General features: G+C 38.8%; 1 protein-coding gene across 1 annotated transcript in view; it reads left to right on the top strand.

Moving 5' to 3' along the window:
• TAF3 (TATA-box binding protein associated factor 3) overlaps positions 1-24,826 on the top strand; it is a 1,072,471-nt gene that overhangs the window by 41,813 nt on the left and 1,005,832 nt on the right. The window contains exon 2 of the mRNA XM_044088365.1: positions 22,073-22,315. Within this exon, the coding sequence (XP_043944300.1) occupies positions 22,073-22,315 (243 nt within the window). The remainder of the gene's footprint in view (positions 1-22,072; positions 22,316-24,826) is intronic.

The raw sequence follows: 24,826 nt of genomic DNA on the forward strand, positions 1-24,826 counted from the left end.
ATCCAAGTGCTTCCTTTGAGATTACGGACATATGTGAAGAAGGCCTTATTATTGTCTTTAGTAGATGTGGTCAGTTTGGACTCAGTTTGCTTTGGAAGATTTCACTAGTGCTCTTATTTGCTTGTTCAGGCTAAGGGGAGATTGCTTGCAGTTAGGCACCTGCTCCTTCTTGGTACTGGACACCAATGTTTTTCCTTTTATTATAGAGTTTATTTATTGCAGATGTCCACCAGACAGGTTTACTCTTCTTTGAGGAGGAGGATTTTGTCCTGTCGAGTATTTCTGATTCCATACAGCTGTATAAATGCTTATATAGTACCTTACTTTAGGTTTGGACATTTGTGCCAGTTCCTACGGAGGGAGACGAGGCTGTGAAGCTGTTTATACCTTCCCTCAGGAGGTTATAATCTGCTTTGTAGAAGTTTTTTTTGTGTTTGTGGTCTGATCTTACCAGGGAGGATGACACTGTAGAGATGCTGCAGTGGTTACTTTGTTGGTTAATACCAAGTCCAAGATATTTTCACCTCTTGTGGGGGTATAGTAGTTCTTCCAGTCTATGGTTGAATAGTTCAAGCCACCCAGGGTCAGGGTAAAGGGTTGAATCTTGATAGACTTGATAGATAGGTGGAGTAGCCATCTTGAGTCAAAGTTGGGGGCCTGTAGCTAGCTATGATTTGAATAGGGGTCTTGTCAATGGTTAATTGCACCTGGAGTGTCTCATGTGCATCATACTGTTTGACCAACCTGGAGGTGTGTATGTCTTTAATATATATTGAAACTCCACCTCCTTTTGCTTTGCTGCCCATGGTTTGGGGTTTGAATGTATGGTAGGATGAGTAACCAGGTATGGCTGGGGTGCTGTCTGTAGGTTTGAACCAGGTTTCTGTGACTGCACAAATTTCAGCATATTCCAGGGTTAAGAATGCTTGCAATGAGTGCAGTTTCATGTTTAGACTCCTTGAGTTTAGCAGTATGTGAACTTTAATTTGCGTTTTGATGAAATTTTCATGTTGTTAGTTTTGGCCTCATGGCATTGCCTTTAAAGGCACTATGGGGAGGCAAGAGCCTTTGCCAACAGCCTGAAGTCCATGGGAGACAGATGCAGGCCATCTCTGGCAAAGCATAGTGGTCTGCTAATCATGTCTTCCCAGGCTGTCAGGTACTGGATCCACTTGGAATGACACCAGAAGCTAAGCCAATTGTTAAAGTCAATCATTTTCTGTTTGTATGGAGGCAACATTCCGGGTGATGGTAGAATGCTGCTAAAGGCTAGGGACATACTTGCCTGGGACACATATTCAGTGAGTTCGATCATGTGTCTCTTCATGTAGTCCAGGGAGGTACATCTCAAGTCATTCAGGCCAACATGGACTGTGACAGAGTCATTACAGTACCTGTTGTTAAGAGACTTGTGTGAGTGTGTGATATGGAGGATTCTGTCACCTGACAAACAACTAACCGTGACTTTCTCCTTATCCAGCCTGGTGAGGGGGGCACATCTGTGTGTCTCACAATGGAGTCTCCTATGACTAATATGTTGGGTTTATGGTTAGGCCTTAGTGGCTGTGTGACACAGGTGTGTGGACTACGTATGGTGGGCTGTGGAGTTCGCTTGTGTTTTTTGCCTCAGTGGTCTTTTTTTTGGGTATGTTTTGGTTGAGGACCTCCTCATATGTGGGTGTGTGTTGTATAGGTGTCAGTGGTGGTTGTGTTGACGGCCTTCTCTGTGCCAGATATACTGGCTTGTGTTTGAGAGAGCATAGATTCTAGGTTCTTAATGTAATTGCATCTCTCACATGTGTTCCTAGGTGGTAGTAGTAAAGGTTTGAGTGTGTATATGAAGTAGTTGCTACACTGTTTCAGGATGTCCATATTAACCAGACTGGCAGGGGAAACCGTAGATAATTGTCCATCCATCCTTGGCCTGTTCTGTATCCAAAAAGGTCTCTGATCCTTCAAGGGAAATATTCAGAAGACAGCTAAGTACAACAGTTTGAATCTTGCACCTGCCTGTTGACATTCCCTAATTGCTGGGATAAATTTGCTTCTCTTCTGCCTTTTGTATAGTGATTAATCATTTTCCACATATACTTTGCTGTCTCTAGTATTTATTACCTTTCTCTTTTGCCACAGTTTTGTCAGGATCAGCTTTTTCTGCTGGTATGATTCCATATTTGTTAACACAAGTTTGTATAGCTGCTTTCTCATAGGCAGGTTTGGAGAATACAATTGATGTGCCCTTTCAATTAACAAATCCTGCTGTGGAATACCAGCCCAGTTGCTGAAAGATGAAAGTTTAGCTTCCGCAGCAGCATGATTTGCCTTTGGTGCTTGTCTAGCTTCCTTGGATCGCTTGAACTAAGTTAATGAAATGGAGAAGGAAGAATGAGGAATGAGAGGGAATACAACCAGCAGAGGGGGTGTTGTCATGCTGTGTACTGGTTGGGAGCGATGGCGTAATAAGGCTTGTGCTTTTACAATGTTGGAATGGTCATCAATTAAGGGGAAGCATTTGTGTTGGTTGCCTACCTAATTTAAATAGAATATCTAGATTCCTGGAGCTTGGAGCCCCTCACAGGTGCTAGATTGTATAAGGGGACAGATTTACCCCTTAATATTGGGAGATGTACCCAGATTGCTGAGTTGTTGCATAAGCCATGTTTGTCTTTGGATCTGGGTTATCAGGGGCATTTTTATACCTCATCACCCAGGAAATGCTTCATTATTGTATGTAGTGCTTTACGTACTTCTGAGTTTGCTTTTTTAGGCGGACAGTCACTTCCCTGGAATATCTTTGTAATCCTGAAAAGATCTTTGTATAAATGCCCCACTCCTCATTTATAAATTAAGTATATTGTATAAGGAATGTTGGAATTTCTAATCAGTTGTTGCAGTCTGGTATTACCTTGCTTCTTGAACTAAATCTGGATTACAGTACAATAAATGAATAATTACATGCATTTTTACCATATCTACTGTATTTAAGAATCCAGTGAAGAGAGGGAAGACTGTTACTTACTGTAAAAAAAGAAAAGGCTTAGCTTATTAATGCATTTAACTCCTTTGGACCTTGCAGAGCTGAGCAGTTTGTGCCATAGGATGACATTTGGGTCCCCTTTGGAGTGCAAAGCTAAGCAGGCTAGGTTACAGGATGGTGGCTTCCTCATTACTTTCTTTGGATCAGGAGAGGAAGATGCCAGTCTTGGTTGCCTACATGACAGATTAGAAGATCTGGACACTTTCAGGACTCTACTAGTTGGCTGGCAAAGGTCATATGTAACTTGGAGGGTTTAAGAGTACTGGCTACTTTGACTTGTGGAGATATCCTTCCCAGAACAACCTCTATCAGCTTGGTTAGTGATCCTTAATTTTAGTGACCACCCAGACTGGGGATGTTATTTTTACCAGGGACTTTAAACATCACCTTGTGATAAATATTAAGTGTTTGACATCCCCTTGTGATATGCATTCCCTCACTAATGTGAGGTGTTTGGCATTGGCTAAGTTATTAAAATCATAGCAAAATGATTTCATTTGCAAATAAAATCAAAAATAAAATACATTCATACACACTCACAAACATGTACAGCTATTTAGATAGCTAGACAGACAGACAGCTAGATAGATATTGATATATGTAACATATTGGTTTCTCAAATAGCGTTGTTGTTTGTTAGATAAAACCTAGATTAAGCCCATAAGTAAATTAATGAGACATTTAGTATGTGTTCTGTACAAATCTATGAAATGAATGAAGATTCCCGTCATGACAAGAAAGGAAATGAACTGCTATTTGAGCATTAAAAAGGATTTTAGCACCTGGTCTCAGTGGAATGCATTAGTTACATGTTAAACAAACAGCTGCTAACTTTTCGAGGCAGACAAAATGTTTCAATGTTCCTCTTAATGAAGACTCTGCAGTACAGATATGGAAAATTACTGTATTTATATCTATAATGTAACACTGTTGCCATATTACTTTTATCTAGATGTCGCTTAGTTTTACGTCATAATAAATGAGTCAAAGAATACTAACAACACACACACACAACACTCTACCATTTCACGTTCCTTACTTCTTCTAAATAAATCCAGCCAGGAGCAAAAACAACAGCCAGTGAGCAATAATCCAGCCAGGCGAGCCTTCTAAATAAATCCTAACTCCAGAAACAGCGAGCGTAATGCATCCAGCCAGAGCCTTCTAAATAAATCCTTTCTGCCTCTGGCGAGCGATAATACATCCACAGCCAGGCGAGCCTTCTAATACATTCACAAACAGCCAGGGCAGGCGAGCCTTCTAAATTTCTGTTCCTGCTCGCAAAACATTTAAAACAGAGCCGGAAATACATGCACACACTGTGCGAGCTCAAGTCCGACAGGCTGGTAGCCCTGACAGAGCTGATGTCATCGCACACAATAACGTCAGCTCACATAGAGCAAAAAAAAAAAAACAAAGCAAGGAAAAGAAAAAAATCGGAAGTGAAGGGATGCCACTCAGGAATCATGGCACCCCATTATTTGGACCCGAAAACTCTGTAAAACTGAGTAATTTGGGACAGTTGGGAGGTATGAGGAGCTTCAACGTGATGAGTCTTATAGGGAAGTACTAGGCTAGCTGCCCTTGTGGGCCATTTAAAGCCTAGCCAATTTCCCTTTTTTGCTTGAAATAACCTAGCCCATTTAGTTATAGATTGGCCTTCCCCAGGTAATTATATGTTACTCCTAATAAGAATAACTGACATCTTACCACAGATACTTTGAGGAGACCCATGCATGGGAAAGCATTTAGGAGCTGCCTCTGTCCATTAGTAGTACAGGGATAGTCCTGAGGTAAATTTTCTGTTTCCCTTCCATAAATCTAATATGGACAGAGATGAATTTTGTTTTATATGGATGGGGACTCTGTTCCAGAGCAGTGGTATCCTCTGGAAGATATTCCTGTCCCTCCAAACCATTCTGTTGATGTTGCAGAAGAGGTTTTACGTCCTTAGCCCAAGCATTTCTGATGCTATTTGACTTGCTGATGTGCAATAAATGTATCAATAATGGGTCAGAGGATGCCTTGAATGCCAGACACAAGTCACCTCTTAGCAGTCTGTAGGATACTGAGTATAGTGACAGGGCTTTGAGTCAGTCCATGTAGGCCATGTTAGTTAGGCCTTGTATCCTTTTAGTAAGGTATTTCTGTGGGTGTTCCAGTTGTTGCATGTATCTGGACAAATACATGCCAAAGGGGGCATTATATTCAGTAGTTGGCCTAATGCATACCCATGGAGCATAATTCAACTGATTAAGTTTGACATTAAAAGTCCCATCAGGCTACACTCATAGCAGTTTGGCTTTAAGAGTAGATCTTAATGAATCTGGTTAACTTCTTCGGAAGAGCATCAGAAGCCGTGCTGTACACACGGAATACCTTGACCTGGTCAAGTTCTTTGACACTATACACCTTGCTGCCATACTTAGTAAGTTAAAAGCATTACAAACACATGTGTAGTTTGGTAATATGGCTAGGAAATAGGATAAGGGACAGAACCCATGTGGTGTGGGTAGCAGATGCCTTATCAAAGGGTATGAAGGTAACCAGTGATTTCTTTAGGGCTCCATGCAGGGATCCCTTTTGTTTGACATTTACTTTTCCAATCTGTAGACCACAAACCAAGATCTCTAGCTAGTCCAGGTTGCTGGTAATTCTCAACTCACCCTGTGAAACCCAAGCCCTACAACATGGACTTGCATTTGTAAAGAGATGGTGTTCTAGTAATAGGTTTAAATGAAAGTGTAACATAGCTGCACTTGGTCAACTATGCCTACCCCTGGCATATGACATTGACAGTAACTCACTCCAAAATGAGAATGTTGTTAGGACCATGGTACCTGGGTTAATAATTCCCACTTGTTTGGTTCTGCTGCTGTTAAGTGATAAAGTTCTTCTACTTAGCTGAGCTAATCACCAATGGTATAACATTCAGATGCAAATAGGTTGTTGCCTTATTATAATCAGCATTGATTAGGCCAGTTATTGAGTACAATACCCTGTTTGGGATGTACATCAGTAGACATATCAAACAATCAGAAGACACTAGAATGATCACTGGCTTAAAAACCCTAAGCTACCAAATAAGACTGGAAGCATTGTCTTTTTTTTTATTCCGTGTCTTACAGACTCCTTTGGAGACAGCCTTGCCTTCCAAGCCATTAGGGGACAAGTAGTTCAGGATCTTTTGTATCTCAATAAATCAAACAGTCCCACAAATACCAGGACGAGGGCTCAAAATCTTCACCTACAAGTAAATCAAACAAGGTGGATAGAGTACAAGTAAATCAAACAAGGTGGATAGAGTACAAGTAAATCAAACAAGGTGGATAGGGAGTTCAATTACACAGTGTTTTCCCCACCTCTGGAATACAGTCTCATTGCAGATTAAGCAGTGTGATACATTATCTTCTTTCAAACAGGAACTGGACATTTGGATGGGTATTCACAAACCCACTCCTGGCTTTACTGGCCTGGCTATTCTCAAGAGATGAGGTTCCGTCTGAGGGTGGGTACTTGCAAAGTCTGAATGGTTGCAAGACTCAGTTGCATAGTATTTCATATTAATTACAGGCAGTGAAAAGATGTTAGACATCTGCAGGATTGTCTAAAAATGCTTGTACTTCACTGGCAATACATAGGGGATATTGTTAGGCATAATGTAACAGAAATAGAAGAGCCTTTACCAGGCACTGATGAGAAGATATATCATGAAGAATTAGTAAAGATGTGTAACGCTGCAGCGGATCATAGCTAAATATTGTACTATTAAAATAAAATGAGCAGTGTTTATGGTCAAAATATTGCACTTTAGTTTATTAAAACAACAAAATAAGCTTCTAGATGGACACTTCTTCAGACATGAATAATTATTCAGCAATCAAAACAATTTAAATAGGCAGTAGAACATTGAATTGGCCAACAATTATGATATGATAGAAATGTTCATTTTAAAAGTATACATTGATAAAAATATCATAAACATGCTAAACATGTTTTAAAATAACATTTGAACTTCTTTTTAGTTATCCTGCTTAATGCAAGCTTTATGTTGACTGTCTCATTGATTTCATACCCTCATAAATTCTAACCTGAACTGCTATTTACCTTCATGAGTTAATAGTGTATTTCTCTTATTACTGAAGTTCAAATTTCTCACCACTTCAAGCACTTGAATTTAACTTTACATTGTACTGCACATAAATGGACAGTGCACAAATTGGCCTTTTTAACCAGTAAATACTTTGCCTAGTACCTTAAGGGTAGTCTTCCCACACTGATGAATAACAGAATCCCTCTTCCTGGAGAAGTAAGATGGCTGTTGTCCTGTAGGGAGTGCTGAAACACAGTGGAGCATTCTACCTTAATTGTTTATACAAATACAAGTGAGATAAAGAACTTTCTACAACTAAAAATATACTGGTTAGTCAACTAACAACTTGAGGTACGTACCTGAGGGAAGAAAAACCTCTAAATCTCTTACAAAAAGACAAGATTGCTGCAGATTAGTACCGGGATCCTTACCACATGTGATCTCAGTGCAGATAATATCCAGGCCGGTGTGATTCTAAAATACAATACAGAAGAAGATCTACTAAAATACATCAAAGGAGAACAATCAAAATGCCACATGAACTAGAATCTATGGAAAGCTAGACTACCAAATCAAAATTCTCATCAATAAATTATCCTGAAAAGGATACAACATCCAAAAGAGCCAGAACTAATAAATCTATGTAATCTAATAAGAATGCAATCCCAAATAAAAACAAAACAGAAAACTCTAACTTAGATCTTAAAATGGCATTACAACCCATTCATGAGGCGATACAAAATCTGTCAACTCAAATAAATGCAATTGGTTCATCTACAGACAAAATACTCACAAGGATGGACAAAATCGAATCTAAAATCATGGACCAAGACATTAAAATAGAAAGCATTCAAAAGGAGGCAAAAACCAACAAAAATTTTATTCAGGATCTCCAAGCAAAAATTCTGGATCTTGAAGCCAGATCTAGACGCAACAATATAGTCATAAGGGGCATCCCTGAAAACATTGAGCAAAACAAGTTGATGGACACATTAACAGCAATAGTCTCGCTATTCCTAGGAAGCGATCTAGAAGCTAACCAAATTACTATTGAAAGAGCCCACAGAGCTCTGAGATCATCCCCAGTGTTAAATTACCCAAGAATCGTTTATGCTAAGATTCTTAACTTCTATCATGTTAATAAACTGTTATCCACCGCCAAAACCAAAAAATCTGTGGAGTGGAATGGGTTGAGAATAAGCATTACACAAGATCTGCCATACCAAATCAAACTAGAAAGACAAAAACTTGCCCCTTACTGTGCATTTCTCATAAGCAAACAAATAAAATTTCAAATGAAATATCCCAATATGCTCATTTTCACAACTCAGGATCACAAATATTCAATGAACAGCAAGGAAGAAGCAGCATCGGTGTTTCTTAAACTATTTAAAATCAATCCAGAAAAAACTATACATAAGGCTTTTATAAACGCTCGCTATATTATAGCAGACACACCGCAGACATAAAGAGATGTATTCCATTCATTACGGTTACCCTGACTTGGTCACTCATACCTGCATTCCTTTCATCTTCACCTGGAAGTCTCGTATCGGGAGGGCCTTCAATCCGGGCCCAGGCGTAGACACTGGATCCTGGGCCTGATCGTGGTCGTCTGGATAGCGGATGGACTTCAGCTCCCATTAATCCACAGCTTCAACGCAACCTCTACGTACGCGATGACCTCCCATTATGCAGCGCATTCTTAAAGAGACAGCGTCTGGTACTGCACTTATATGCACGTAAAAAGGAGAAGATCGGGTATTAAATGAAAACAACTCAATAAACTTGATTTCCAAATTGCAATCATTTGGAGGACTTTACTGCTTAACTGCTATGGACATACTACATGCTATACAATGATATTAAGGTATATTAAGGTAGCAGGGCAAGGTTGGTTCACAGAACCGTTCTCTATACTAGTGGAGTTTTTTCTGAGACCATTAGTGGATAAGAATGAATATGTGTTAAGAGATAGCAAACAGTTTCTGATTGAACTTTATGAGTATACAAAACAATTAGATGATTTTGACGAATATATCCTAGTAACATTGGATGTTGTCAGCCTTTTTACGGTCATCCCGAATGTTGAAGGGATAATTAGGTGTCAAAATTACCTAAAGAAGAATAGTGAATTTGAAGAGAGTTTTATAGATTTGTTGTCCCTTTTTATGGAAATTGTGCTTGAAAATAATGTCTTTCTTTTTGAAGAAGACTTGTACATACAGAAAGATGGCGTAGCTATGGGCACCTCGTGTGCCAATAGCTACGCCAATATAGTGATGGCTGACTGGGAGCAGGAAGTTCTGTTCCAAATGGATATGTTTAAAAATAATGTTGGGTATTATAGGCGTTTCGTGGACGATCTCTTCCTTGTTTGGAAGGGAGATGAATCTTCCTTGTTATTGTTTGAGGAAAAAGTTAATAATATTACGAGCTATCTTAAATTTACTCTGAATTTTTCTCGAATAGAACTTCCTTTTTTGGATGTAAAAATTACTAGGATGACTAATGGACTCTTGAACACTTCGGTATATAGGAAACCTTGTTTTAGGAACAACCTCCTACACAGACGGTCTATGCATCCACGATATGTGTTTAATAATATTATGAAAGGACAGTCGATGAGAGCATCCAGACTGAATCCATGTTCACAGGGTTACACGTCTGAGATGTTAGCATTAAGAAATAGGCTATTAGAAAGAGGATATAACCTTACTGATATAAACAGACATATGAAGATAGTGGAGGCACATAGAGAGGGTTTAGCAAAGCCCTATTTCTCTGAATGGGATGGGAGCGAAAGGCTGAATCAAAGAGTAACACAAGAGGTACTTAGGTTGCCCTTGTATTTTACAAGGGATGTAGATATGATAACTGGTATTATTAAGCAGCATTGGCAGGTGTTAAGCCTTGACGATGATTTATATAAAATGGTAGGAGAGGACCCCAGGTTCACTTTTAAAAACAAACAGAACCTGAGAAGGAAACTTTGTAATAGACCATTGACTAAAAACTTTTTAGTTAATAGTGATGGAAATAACACGGTAGCTTGTGGTCAATGTAATCAGTGTGTATATATAGATACGAGGAAAAGCTTTTGCCATCCCACCACACAGGTTGAGTACACTTTTAGTACTGGTACAAATTGTGTAAGTACTAATGTGGTTTATTTGGCCCGGTGCGTTTCCTGTGCAGTATTCTACGTAGGAAAAACGTGTAGACAGCTCAGGGAACGTATCCGGGAGCATATATATGCAATTAGGACAGGTGCAGACTGTAATGCCCTGGCAAAGCACATTAAACAGATGGGAGCAGAACATGAATTTAATTTTAGTGTGATACAACAAGTGAAACCTAGTATAAGAGGAGGGGATATAGACACATATCTATTAGAGTGTGAACTCAAATGGATTATTAGGCTTAGAGCCGATAAATTCCCTGGAATTAATGATAGAGTGCAGGTGAAACCCCTACTTAAGAAAAAGAGAATTTATAGACCATAGAATATAAGGTATAAAATGCGTTTTAAGTTTTTTATGAAGTTTTTATGAAGTGTTTTTCAGGAATGTTATGTTAAATTGTGCTTTGAATTAATTGTCCTTAAATTCCAAAGCTTTTTAATGTTTTTAAGTGTTTTAAAAGTTTTATAGATTAGTAATGATGTCAGAATGTAAAATATGTGTAGGAACCAATGGGATTTGATTGAATTGTATTTAAATGTTTCTAACAGATTAAGCACTTTGTAGTTTGATAAAGCCGAGAAGGTGAAAGCGCTTACTGTGCTAGCATTGAATAAAAAGTTTAGCTATTTCAACTGGAGTGTTTTTCGATTCGAATTACTATCGTGGTGTGAAGTTTGGACTTTTGTGGTGTATCATCTGGAATTTGGAAGTTTGCAGCCTTCTTCTTTACCTGCATGTGGTTGTTTTTAGTATTGACTTTAGTATTTGAAGTTGCAGGAAAGTTAATCCCTTCGGTGGTGTGTTTGAGCTGTTTTTTCTATATTAAGGTACTTTATCCATTCCCCAACTGTAGTACTGATATATGTTTTTTTTTTTTTTTTTTTTTTTTTTTTTTTTTTTTTTACTTAATAGAAAATTAGCTTAGACAAACTCTGTACAGATATAAGGTAAAAACATAGAAATCACCTATGTGACTCGGAACTTTCTTTCTTTTACATGCTAACTATCCGAAAATATAAAAGGTTTGTTTACATAGATGAATATGTAAGATCTTGAATAACATATACTTGGCTCGTTGTACTTTAAGGTACATATATAGCTCAATTATAAAAATGTGATTTTTATTCCTTTTTTGTGTTCATATGCTAGCTTTGAAGACTTTCTAGATATCAAATTATTATACATGCATAGCTTGGTTGGAGATTGTTTAGTTAAAATAAGAGCTATTAAGCTAGTTTTTTTTTTTTTCCATAACTGATCTTGTATAAAAGCTTTACTATAAATGTTTGTGTAAATTAGGAATTCTCACAATACCTTTAGTTGGTGCTGTGATTGATGTTTCAGGAAATTGTACTTAGGATTGTGTAGTTTTCTATGCTTTTTTGGAAAGGCTTAGTGAATTGGGATACATGATGAACTGTGAAAACACATTTCTAAACTCTATAATGAGGTGCTATTTATTTTACCAAACAATTGTTTATCGAACAAGAATATGTATCCCACTCTCTTCCAGTGTAGCAGAGGTAGTGGTTAGGCACTGGGTTAAGACTGGAAGAGTTCCTCATCTATGTCTAACTTTTTCATGTCATGTACGGATGTTCATCGTGCATACAGCTGCAGTCATCACACTAGGGTTATCCTGCCGTCAGGCGGGTCCTCGGTCGGCCGAATTCCAAAGTCTAGGTCCAGCGTCGGTTGTCGTCGCTTCTTCCCTGACATCAGTGCGGCAGGGGTATAAAAGAGGCAGCCGACACCATTTTCTTCAGTCTTTCTTGCCGTGCGGTGCCCGAAGCAGAAGCAGTTCGCAAGTGCCGGTCGGCCAGCTCCTGAGATTTACGAACAGTATTTCAGCCGAAGTCTTCTTTAAAGCTAAGTAAACTTTTCTTGCCTCAGACCGATGTCAGACAAAGTTAATAATTGCATTTCTTGTGGGAAGTAAATACCGCATAAGGATTTTCACTCTTACTGTATACCTTGCTTATGGCCAGACCACGACGTCTCGGCCTGCGTTTTTGTGCTAGGTTTAACAAGCGCACTATTAAGCGCCGGGCGGAGTTCGCCCTTCATTATTTTGGCAAAAAATTTAATTATATCATGTCGTCGGATGCTCTGACGCCAGTTTTAGGCAAAAGATGCAAGGATAAGGGTAGGCATCCGAGGCCTGCACCGAGTACTGAGATCACACTTAGACCGACTACCGGTTCTCCGGTTCTCAGCGAGGCGCCTACACAGCCCCTGACTACCGATGAAACTATTTTACCGGCGACTTCAGTACCCAAGGCCGCAGGATCCTCTGTCTCCATTCCCACTGCAGATACCGACGCCACTCTTGGCAGGGAAACCAAAATTTTAGCGAGGCCTGCCATTTCTGAAGGCATTTTCAGGCCTACCACCTCCTCTTTTAAATCATTCACTAAATCTAAAGCTGCAATGAAAATTAAAAAAACAGGGCCTCAGACCCCCTCTCAAGGCCCCATGCCTAAAAAACAGATGCTTAAAATGGCTGAGGATTTGATTACTCTCATCAGAGGTTCTCAACCCCCCTCAGACAAAAGACCCAGGTTGGAGGAAGACTACCCTTCCTCAGACTAGGCTTCTATTACTTTAGACCATTCTGAGGACCAGGAATACAACTATTCCCCATTTGAATACTCGGATGCTGAGGAGTCTATTCCCTCGGTCTCCCCACCGAGGACTTCTCTTTTGGGGAAACCCTGCATACACTGAGAGAGCACTTCCACTGGGAAGGCCAAGATTATTCAGATTCCAAGAAAAGGCTCAGGGAATTTCTACTACTTCCCCAGCATAGGCCCCTGGCTATTCCTCCTGTCTTAGATATTTTGGATGATGTGTACTCATAAGCCAGTCTTAATCCAGACTCATTACCTCCAGCCCCTGTTAAACCAGACAGATATTACCGGGTTCCTGATTCTCACCAGTTCCTTTATAAAAGCCATATGGCTGACCCAGAAAAAATTTTACAGGGTCCCAAGGGGATTAAGGCCTCTACTGCTAAAAACCCTTTGCCTTCAGAGAGAGATTCTAGAGCATTAGAAAGGTGGGGGAAAAAGGTGTATACATCAGCCACTTTAACCATGAGGGCATTAAACTGTCAATTTCATATGTTAAAATACCAACAGTTCTTGCTATCTCAGCTGAAAGGCAAAATGACACAAACAGAACAACCAGACTTGAAAGAGTTGCAGGATTTGTTGCATGGAGCAGAACAAGTGGGGAAACATACCTTGCAGTGTGGTTTTGATGCTTTAGAGGCCTCATGCAGAGCCGCTGTCACAGGGTCTGTCATACGTAGGCATGCTTGGCTCAAAGAGCAAACCTTACCAGATCATGTCAAAGTAAAGTTATTAGATGCACCACTACAAAAAGATGTATTGTTCGGTGCTAAAGCTGAGGAGGTACTAAAGAAAATGGAAGAAAAAGCAAACTCTATGCAAACAGTTAAAGATTTCTTGCAGGTGCAGCCTCCACGCTTTAGCAGAAACTGGCCTTCAAAAAATTGGTCCTTTCCAGCCACGGACAGACCCCAAAGGGGCAGATACAGACACCCAAGGGGTAGAGGACAACCTCAAGGATCTTACAGAGCTAGACAGTGGCAAACACCAACCCCCAGAGGTGAAAAAGACAGACCACAGTCATTTAGAAAACAGATGCAATGACTTTCCCCTATGCCTGCCAAACAAAGATATAATGGCAGCACCTTTGGGCGGAAAACTGGCCTTATTTTCAAAAACCTGGCACATTGTTACAACAGGACAAATGGATTCTGGATATTATAGACAGAGGCTACAGGTTCCACTTTCACACCCTTCGAAAAATGAGAGGCATGCCAAACCTGCCACAAAATCAATGGGCAGAGGCACAAAGGCAAATTTCCGCTCTCATGGATATGAAAGCAATTCAAGAGGTACCTGCAAAAGAACAAGGTCAAGGTTTTTATTCAAGACTATTTGTGGTACCAAGGAAGGACAAAGATTGGAGACTTATCTTAGACCTATCTATTCTAAACACATATCTAGAGGTACCAAAATTCAAGATGCTCACATTACAGCAGCTTCTTCCCATGCTGGGCAAGGAGTCTTGGCTTGTAACGTTGGACCTCAAGGAGGCATACCTGCATGTCCCTATCAGACAAGATTGCAGAAGATGCCTCAGATTTCATGCAGGTTCAACCCATTACCAATTCTCTGCATTGCCCTTTGGCTTATCTACTGCGCCCAGAGTGTTTACGAAATGCCTGGCATCAGTAATTGCCTTCTGCAGACAACGAGGAATCCAAATCTACCCATATCTGGACGACTGCCTGATCCAAGCAGACAGAAAGGACCTTCTATTGCAACATCTGGCGTTTGTAATAAATCTGTTAAACTGCCTGGGGTAGACAGTGAGCAAAAAGAAATCAAAACTAATACCTTCTCAACAGATAATTTTCCTGGGTGCCAGCTTAAATACTACAACAACCCAGATGGCCTACCTCACGTCAGACAAACAAGGGCAACTGTCTCAATACTACAACAAAATGGCAACTTTAAAAAGGCTAACTGCAAGGAAAATCCTGCAGGCTCTGGGGTTCATGGCATCTTGCATCCTACTAATACCATTTGCAAAGCTGCATATGAGGAAACTACAATGGTACCTAAAAAACTTATGGTCTCAGCACAGCCACAGCTTGGAAACAATTATACCACTCATTTCATGCCTTCAAAAGGAATTTTTGTGGTAGGCTCAAGCATGCCAAAGAAACACAGGTCTTCCTTTCTGTTTACCGCAAGCAACTCAAATCATCACAACAGATGCCTCAGACTACGCCTGGGGAGTACACATGGCAGGTCAGTGTATTCAGGGAAAATGGTCCCAAAAAGAGATGCACCTATACATCAACCAAAAGGAGATGCTAGCCGTGCAAAATGCTCTTATGACCTTCAAAGACCTACTGCATCCAGGACAGCTATTAATAAGGACAGACAACACCACAGTCATGTGGTACATAAACAAACAGGGGGGAACGCATTCATACCCCCTGTGCAGGCAAGCCATGACCCTGTGGAACACTGCACTGGAATTACAAATTCAACTACAGGCACAATTCCTGCCAGGGAAGGAAAACACACTGGCAGACAACTTAAGCAGAAAAATGTCAGACCCACATGAATGGAAGTTGCATCCTCAAGTCTTCTCAAAGATAACTCAGGCATGGGGACAGCCAGACATAGATCTATTTGCTACCCACAGAAATTACCAGTTGGAAAAATTCTGCTCAAGGACCTATCATCCACAGGCCTGGAACTTGGACCCACTCTCTTTCAGTTGGACAGCATTGACAGTCTATGCCTTCCCGCATCTGCCTCTACTGGTCAAAGTCCTACTAAAAACCAGAGCAGAGAGGCCGCAAATGATTCTCATTGCTCCAGACTGGCCACAACAGCACTGGTATCCTCTCCTAAAGAGCCTGTCACACTCACCACCATGGATCCTTCCTCAAGTTCCTCTTCTGTTGTCCCAGCACAACTACAAGACCCTTCACAGCCAGCTCAGAACGCTAAATCTAGCTGCATGGAGAGTACCTTAGTTTACCAACAAACTCTCCTCTCCAAGGAGGTACAGGATGTCATCTTGGAGGCCAGGAAACCCTTCACTACAAAAACCTACTCCGCCAAATGGAAACGATTTTGTTCCTGGAATCAAGCAAAGGGTCAGAATCCTTGGGTAATAAATATACCTCAGATTTTACAGTACTTAACTGAGATGTTAAACAGTGGCCTCTCCTTCTCTTCCATCAAGATCCACGCTTCAGCAATTTCAGCACAATACAATACGGATCCTCCTTTATTCTCACATCCTCTATTCAGGCAGTTCCTCAGAGGGGCAAAAAATATAAAACCCCCACGGAAACCACCAGCTCCAGCTTGGGACCTCAACTTCGTATTGGAGAAGCTGACACTGCCTCCTTTTCAGCCGGCTACTTCAGCAGAGCTACAATACTTGTCATGGAAAACAGCCTTCCTTCTGGCTATTACCTCAGCACGCAGGGTTTCGGAGCTACAGGCCCTCATGGCTGTGCAACCATTCATCATCTTCCATCAGGACAGGGTTTCCTTATGAAACAACCCTACCTTCATGCCAAAGGTAGTATCCAGTGTGGCTTTGAATCAGTCTATTCATTTACCTACCTTTTATCCAAACCCACAGAACAAAGGAGAGAGGCTACTACATTCCTTGGACATTCACAGGCAACTTCGTTATTACTTGGACAGAACAAAGTCATTCAGAAAATCTGAGCAGCTCTTTGTGTCCTATGCTACAGGTGCTCAAGGAAAGGCTATTTCCAAACAGACTATTTCAAAATGGGTAGTCCACTGCATACGCTTTTGTTATTAATTTCATGGAAAATCAGTGCCTGTATACATCAGATCCCACTCCACCAGGGCTACAGCTACCTCAGCAGCTTTCTCCAGGGGGGTCCCTACCAAGGACATTTTGGAAGCAGCTACTTGGAGTTCAGTGCGCACTTTCTCCAAGCACTACCACCTTCCACTATACTCAAAATCTAGAGCGGGCTTTGCCACAGCAGTCCTGCAGGGCATTCTAGCCCCTCCTAATTCCGCTTAGTACCAGCTAAGTACCCTCCTAATTCCGCTTAGTACCAGCCACCCTTACTTAGCTTTGGGATTCTACCCAAGTGTGATGACTGCAGCTGTATGCACGATGAACATAGTACAGTTTTGTACCTACCATAAATGTAGATGTTCGAGTGCGCATACAGCTGCAGTCCAGGTTACCCTCCCTCCATCCCCTCTTAGGACAGGGCTTATGGCAAACACCTTTAACATACAACCTATTTGGGGTATTCCTTTATGGTGTATTTGCTTGCAACTACTGTTTTGATTTATCTACTTATGTATGTTTGCATGACATCATGTTTTGCCTTCCTTTCTGGGGGCACCTGACATCTGGGGCAAGATAAACTGAAGAAAATGGCGTCGGCTGCCTCTTTTATACCCCTGCCGCACTGACGTCAGGGAAGAAGCGACGACAACCGACGCCGGACCTAAACTTTGGAATTCGGTCGACCGAGGACCCACCTGACGGCAGGATAACCCTAGTGTGATGACTGCAGCTGTATGCGCACTCGAACATCTACATTTATGGTAGGTACAAAACTGTACTTTTCCTTCTGTGCTGATTGTATTTACCATTATAATCCAGAAATACCGGATATGGCTACAGTTATTAATGAAATCATGTGGACGTTAGCTTCATGGAATGTTAAGGGTTTACAAACAGATAACAAAAGAAAACTGTTCCTGCATCTTGTGTTTAAATCTAAAATAGACTTCATTATGATACAAGAAACACACTTATTAAAGGAACAGTGGAACCTCATGGCAAAGAAAAGATGGATTAAATCCATCATAGCAGCAGGCAATAAAACTAATAAAGTAGGAGTTGCTATCATTATTAAAAACTCTTTCCAACAGGATACCTTAAAGCAGGATTCAGACCCAGAAGGCAGATGGTGCTATTTTGTAACCAAGATTGATAGATTAGATAAACCAGTTTTAATTATGAACGTATATGCCCCGTGCACCCTCCAACACAACTTTTATAATGGGCATTTACAACTTAATAAACTCCTTTCCAGAACATTACTACATTCTAGGGGGTGACTGGAACTCCATTCAGGACCCAAAAATAGATAGAACAAACAATAAAACTAAATTTAACTTACAGGCCACTACTGCTCTCTTTGAAATTAAAAACGATTTTAGATTAATTGACCCACATTTTAATATCTTTTCTCACACGGACAATAAAGGATTTACTTTTTTCTCACAATGCCATAAGACTTGGTCCAGGCTGGATTTTTTTCTTAATTTCAGATATCTTTCTACACTTTGACCTTTCACTTTACACAGAACCTAGGTCTCTATAAGACCATTCTAAAATTACTTTATCAATAGATTGGTTACATAAAAACTCCCCGAAAAACTATAATAGATGGTGGCACCTAAACCCTAACCTATTGGAAAAGACTGAGGTTAGAAAGGAAATTGACATTTTGTTAGACCAATGCATACTATCCCTTACAGATAATAATAGACCGATTGACATAACATGGGCAACCACAAAAGTCTTAATCAGAGGGATGCTAATTAATAAATCTGCTTTTTATAAGAAAAATATTCTCACCAAAGAAAATAGTATCAAGGAAGAAATAACTAAGCTTGAGCTGAAGTTGCAACAGAAATATTCCTCGGAAATAGAGAATTCTATTGATCAACTGCAGGTTAATCTATTATCTCTACAAGCAGAAAACCTATCATTTCACGAAATTAAAAACTTAGCCAATTACTCACAATGGGCGCAACTTCCCTCCAGATTTTTAGCAAGGTTACTTAATCAACATAAACCTACTCCATATATTTCGGAAGTTATCTTTCAACAAAATAGATATCATAATTCACAAGATATAATTAAGGTGTTTGAGAAGATATATGAAGAAGTGTACAACCCTACATCCACGATATTCAATATTCCTTAATAAATTAAGTTTTCCCAGAATAGATGAACAACAACAAGCTCTTCTATCAGTTGAGTTTACACAAATGGATATTAATACAGCAATTAACAACCTCAAAAATAATAAGGCACCGGGTCCAGATGGTTTCTCTGCTGAGTTTTACAAATGCTTTAGTTCTAAGATGTCGATTTATACTCTATCATCTCTTTAAGCACATTATACAAGTTGGTATTACTGACCCTCATCTGAATGCATCTAGAACTATATTAATACCTAAACCGAATACTGACACCACCAACCCTAATAATTATAGGCCTATTTCTATTATTAATTTGGATATGAGAATTATGGCAACATTACTAGCTAATAGAATTAAAACAGTAATTACAAAAATTATTTCCCCAGAGCAATCGGGGTTTATTAATCACAGACAAACAGTTGATCAGACACTTACTCTTGATGCAATGATTTCTCTATCCTTAATTAAACAAACACCTATTTACACCTTGGCTGTTGATGCGTCTAAAGCATTTGACAGAATTAATAAGCCATTTTTGACCACTATTCTGCAAAAATTCAGTTTTCCTACACAGTTTATTCATTATTATCAACACTTTGCATATGAAAGCATATACCATTTTACAAATAAACAAATATAGCTCAAAGAAAATAAAATTAACAATGGGATAAGACAGAGTTGTCCTCTATCACCTCTTTTATTTAATTTGTATATTGAACCCTTATTTTTACTAATAAAACAGATTACACTTCACAATATTCCGGTTTTATTTAACACTGAGATAACACTGTCAGCATACGCAGATGACTTAAATATATATTATTCCCTCCCCAACACTGACCTTAATAAGATAAATAATTCATTAGATATATTTTCTAAATTTGCGAACTATGAGGTAAATATGGACAAATCAACAATATTCCCCTTAAATAAATACGCACAATACCCAAGTGTATTTACTCCACCAAATATAAAAATCAGAGACCACTTACAGTACCTAGGAATATCATTCTATACAGACGCACATAATTATTATCAAGATAATGTGGATAAAATATGGTCTAGTGTACAAAAAGATTTGGAAAGATGGACACATCTTAAACTCCCTCTTCTATCAAGAGTAGCCATTATTAAAATGAATGTTCTCCCGAGAATACTTTACATATTCAACGCAACCAACACACTGATACATAATAAAGTTTTCAATAATATCCAAACAACCCTATCGAAATTTATATGGCACCCAAGACCTGTCAGGATAAGTTATCAAAAACTTATGTATCCTAAGGACAAAGGTGGATTGGGACTGCCTGACTTTAGATCATATTATGAAATTAACAAAAGTAGCAGAATAATCAATATTGCAAGTTATAGGGTTGAACCCAATAAATGGTGCCCAATTTGGGTGAAATTATACCACAATTATGTAAAAACACTACAATTTAATCCCATGGTTCTCCCTTTCTTAGATGGAACGTCCAGGAGAAGATATAAAATTCAAAACGACCTATGGGAACAAATTAAAATCACACAAAATCTTTTCAAATCACTGAATTTATACGCAGCTTTCTTGACACTCCAACCACTACATCTTAATCCCAATATTCAATTAAATGATAGGATGATTAATTTGAATCCATACCCACTGCTGAGGGAAAAAACAGTATTAGACTTTCTTCTACTTAATCAGGAATCTGTAGCCAACATGAGAAACAAATTAAATCTACCGACTAAATATACAACCATAGTTAGACAATTAAAAGAACTGTGTTACAGATTTGGGGAAGGTATTGACATCCCAGACTCACACATAGCTACATGTAAAACCTTATGGGATCTATTGATACGGAAAAAGAAAATGATCTCAAATGTCTATAAAATCATTACGTCAATGAGCTACACTAAAGAGGCTATATACTCTAAATATTGGACAGAACAGGATTCTACAATTACATCCAACATAATTGCACAGGCGATCCAGAAATACTCCATATCTATACCCCTCCAAAAAGTGAGATATACTCAACTTATGATTTTAAATAATGCATATTTTATGCCCTCAATCTTAAATAAGATGTACAAAGAGATTCCACCACACTGCCAATTCTGCCCTTCGAAAGAGGCAGATGTCATACACATATTTTGGAGCTGTAAATGCTCATACAAACTTTGGTGTGCCCTAAGGGTCAAATTAGAAAAAATGGGGTATGAAAAATCAACTCTATCTTGGAAATTTGCTCTCCTGCACATCCCTCCAATAGGATCGAATATTAAACATATCCATCTACTAGTAACAACATTTATGTTAATAAAATATTACATCACCCTAAATTGGAAAGACAGATCTAAGATATCATGGGAAGGATTTAGACAAATAGCTGGAAAGCAACTATGTGCACATAAATATCTGTGGTATTCCATGAAGCAAAAAACAGTACAGAAGGATACTTGGAAACTGATATCCGAATATATTCTGTCATGACATTACATCATAACTGTGAACTCAATCCATTTAGATATAGATGAGATTTGTATATAGTTATGTTTATTGTGTAGTTTCTATTTTGTTTTAGATCTGTTTTGGATATTTTTGTATTCTATTGATGTAATCCTAATAAAAAGAGTTTTAAAAAAAAAAGAATAACATAGAATCCCTTCCAATTAGGGCATCAGGAATAATCCAAATTATTAGCTGCATGTCATTAAAGGTAGCTTCTGGGAGGATATGGTGTAAGTTTTTAAACGTCTTGGATTCTTGCATCATGGCAATAGACTGTAGCATGTTTTGGAACAGAAGGTGGTGCGTTGAACAGTGTAGTCTGTGCATGATAATTGATCCGTTTCTCTTATTTTATTGTAAAAAGCATTTCAAAATCTGACACACTGTGCATGATACAAATGTACTCGTGAGGACTAGTCTGTAATCTTTCCTTTGAGTCATACTAGTATTTTACTGATGTGTAACTGATTGTCAGAAATTGAAGACCTTCACTTTCATCCACCAGCTGTTTTTTTTTTGTCTTCCAAAATCCTTCGACAAATAAGTTTGGGTGGGAAATTTGCATAAGATAGATTTGTTTGCATGCAGTTAATTTTAGTTTTGGAGATATACTGCACAAAAAGTGAGAGTCTGCTTTGTTTTGGGATGCTTTTTTGCTCTTCGGTTCTGATTACCATGCATTTCTTTTTCTTATTCCAGATGGGCGGACTGATACAGTGTTGGATGATGTTGACCAGGCATTTTCATTAATGGGTGTTAACCTCCATGAACTGGAAGACTATATCCACAATATTGAACCTGTCACATTTGCTCACCAGATCCCAGTGTTTCCTGTCAGCAAAAATAATGTCCTGCAGTTTCCACAGCTGGGAACAAAGGATGTTGTGGAGAGGAAGGAGTACATTCCAGAGTACATGCCACCCCTTGTGTCCTTCCAGGAAGGTCAGACAATATTGTATTTTTCATAGCCTGAAATTTTAAATTATCTGAAACTCATAGATGCAGTCTTGTCAGAGCTCTGGTTTGGGAAGAGCATTTCTGGGGGATCAGCAAACTGCAGAGGTTACTTATTCTTAAAATACATGCCTTTTAATAAGAATTCTTAACTGTCACTGGATGCATTTGGATATGAAATCTTCAACCCTTACCAAAAGTAAACAAATAATCTGATGAAATAATCTTGCCTTTCTGACTTCAAATTATGCAAATTGAAGTTTCCTGCTTACCTGTCTAAAACCAATCAGCTTCTTTATTTATTGCGTATTTGCAGGACTTTCATTGTTTCTTGAAACTGTTGATATTGGTTCTGAGAATTATTACATTTTCTTTATTCATATTATGAGTGTAGAAAACAATATTTTTCTAAACACTGTACAGTCAGTACAGATATGTGAAATTACTTTTTGACGAAACACACACACACACACACACACACACACACACACACACACACATACACACACACACACACACACACACATATATATATATATATATATATATATATATATATATATATATATATATACTAATAAAAAAAAAGAGTCCGCGAGCACTCTTAGACAACTGTGTTCCTCCAAGAGTGGGCATGCCCGTCCCTGTTTGTCAGAGCTTCAGATGCCAGAGCCACTAATCAAATCAAGATCTCCTGTGTTGTAATCAACTTTGTGTAGGTATTTTAACCCAAAAAAACATTAACATAGAGTCAGACCACAGTCCATTATATTTATTGACAAAGGTGGTCAAATAAAATAAATTTATGGTGAAAAGTTAATAAACAGATATAGTTACACCTCCCCATCAAAAGTCATTTCAAAAAGGTAGGTTTTTTGAGTGGCCTCTGGAAGCCTGCCAGAGACTGTCATTCCTAAAGCCTTCTCTGCAACAGGTTCCTCAGGTGCAGAGCCTGGTTAAAAAAAGATTTGGAGGTTCAAGACACACCTATGGAACTGCCAGCTGCTCATGAGAGGATGAGCACAAAACTTTTTGGGGCAGTAGGGCACAGAACCCAGTTGACCTCCTGCATATCCACAAAACAAACAACACCAGAATTCTGTGTTTTAAAGACTTAACTAAGCCATGCTGGGGAGACAGGTAAGTATCTCAGAGACTACCCCTTCTATGGAACAGGCTCCCCATCCATGTGAAGCAGAGTTCCTCCTTAAGCCAATTCAAGTGTAACTTGGACAGTTGGATGGGGAATGGGAAATTCATCCCTGGTTAGGCATCTATGTCTCTAATGGACACAGGCAACCTATAAATGGTTCATCTCCCATACCACTGCTTGTAAATGTTTCACCTTCCAAGCCCATACTTACACTTATCAAGGGTACCAGAACTTGTCAGAGATTTGGGACACATGGCTAGGCTTAAAAAGGCATTTGCGGTCGTTAGCCTTGTTAACACATATGAACCTATGAACAACCAGTCAAGTGTGACAGATCCAGGTTGTGAATGGACAAGTTAGTCAACACTGAGGTCTTATACATGACCCTGTAGCAATAAGGAAGCCAATGCAGGCTGTGCAGAGCAGGTATAATGTGCTTGTAATGTTTTGTACCAGAGAGAGAGAGAGAGATTAAGGTTAAATCATTGAAATGCCCAAAGTCTGAATCACAAACCACTGATGGCAAAATAAAAAAAAAACACATTTATATATAACCCAAAATAACGAAAGGCAGAAAGATTTCAAAAGGAAAACAAGTAGGTGATAGCACAGGTGGATGCAAAGATCCAAGAGTAGGGGGTGCTTTATTTATATATATATATATATATATATATATATATATATATATATATATATATATATATATATATATATTATTTACACATTTTTATAGATTATTGATATTATTTATACATTTATGTAAACCTGTATCCATTGTTTTTGAAGTTTCTTTATAAGTAATGCAACATAATTTTTGTACATACTACTGCCATTCCTATTTCCTTAATTTTCATCTGTCCTCCCCAATGCTTTTTCTGCAACCATTTTTTGTTTCTGCAAATACAATTTTTTCTCTTCTGTTTTTGTTCTACAATAGTCCTTCGCAACTGTTTTTCCACAATGTCCAGATTGTAACAAATAATGTTTTATCCCGTTTATCAATGTCATTTAGCCTTCATTTTTCATATTTACCATACAGTATAATTTCTGTGAAACCTTCCCAACTATGTACATTTTTAAACTTTTCCCCAAAAGACTTGTTCATTTTGCATTCTAAAAAAATCAATGTTTTGCAGTTTTCTCTACTTTACAGTCATACCACATGCTTTCTTCTATTGTTTTACATTTCATATTTCCCTTAACGAGTAACCTGTCCAACAAAATTCTCCACAGAAAGTCCCAGTTCCATAGAAATCTTAAGATATTTTCTTTGTTGTATTGCATTTGTAACATCATCTGACAAATTACAAATTACTCCATGGACGTAAAGAAAAAAATGTTGCATA

The sequence above is a fragment of the Protopterus annectens genome, chromosome 11.part0 (assembly GCF_019279795.1).
Source record: "Protopterus annectens isolate FY-2018-M chromosome 11.part0, PAN1.0, whole genome shotgun sequence".
NCBI lineage: Eukaryota > Metazoa > Chordata > Ceratodontiformes > Protopteridae > Protopterus > Protopterus annectens.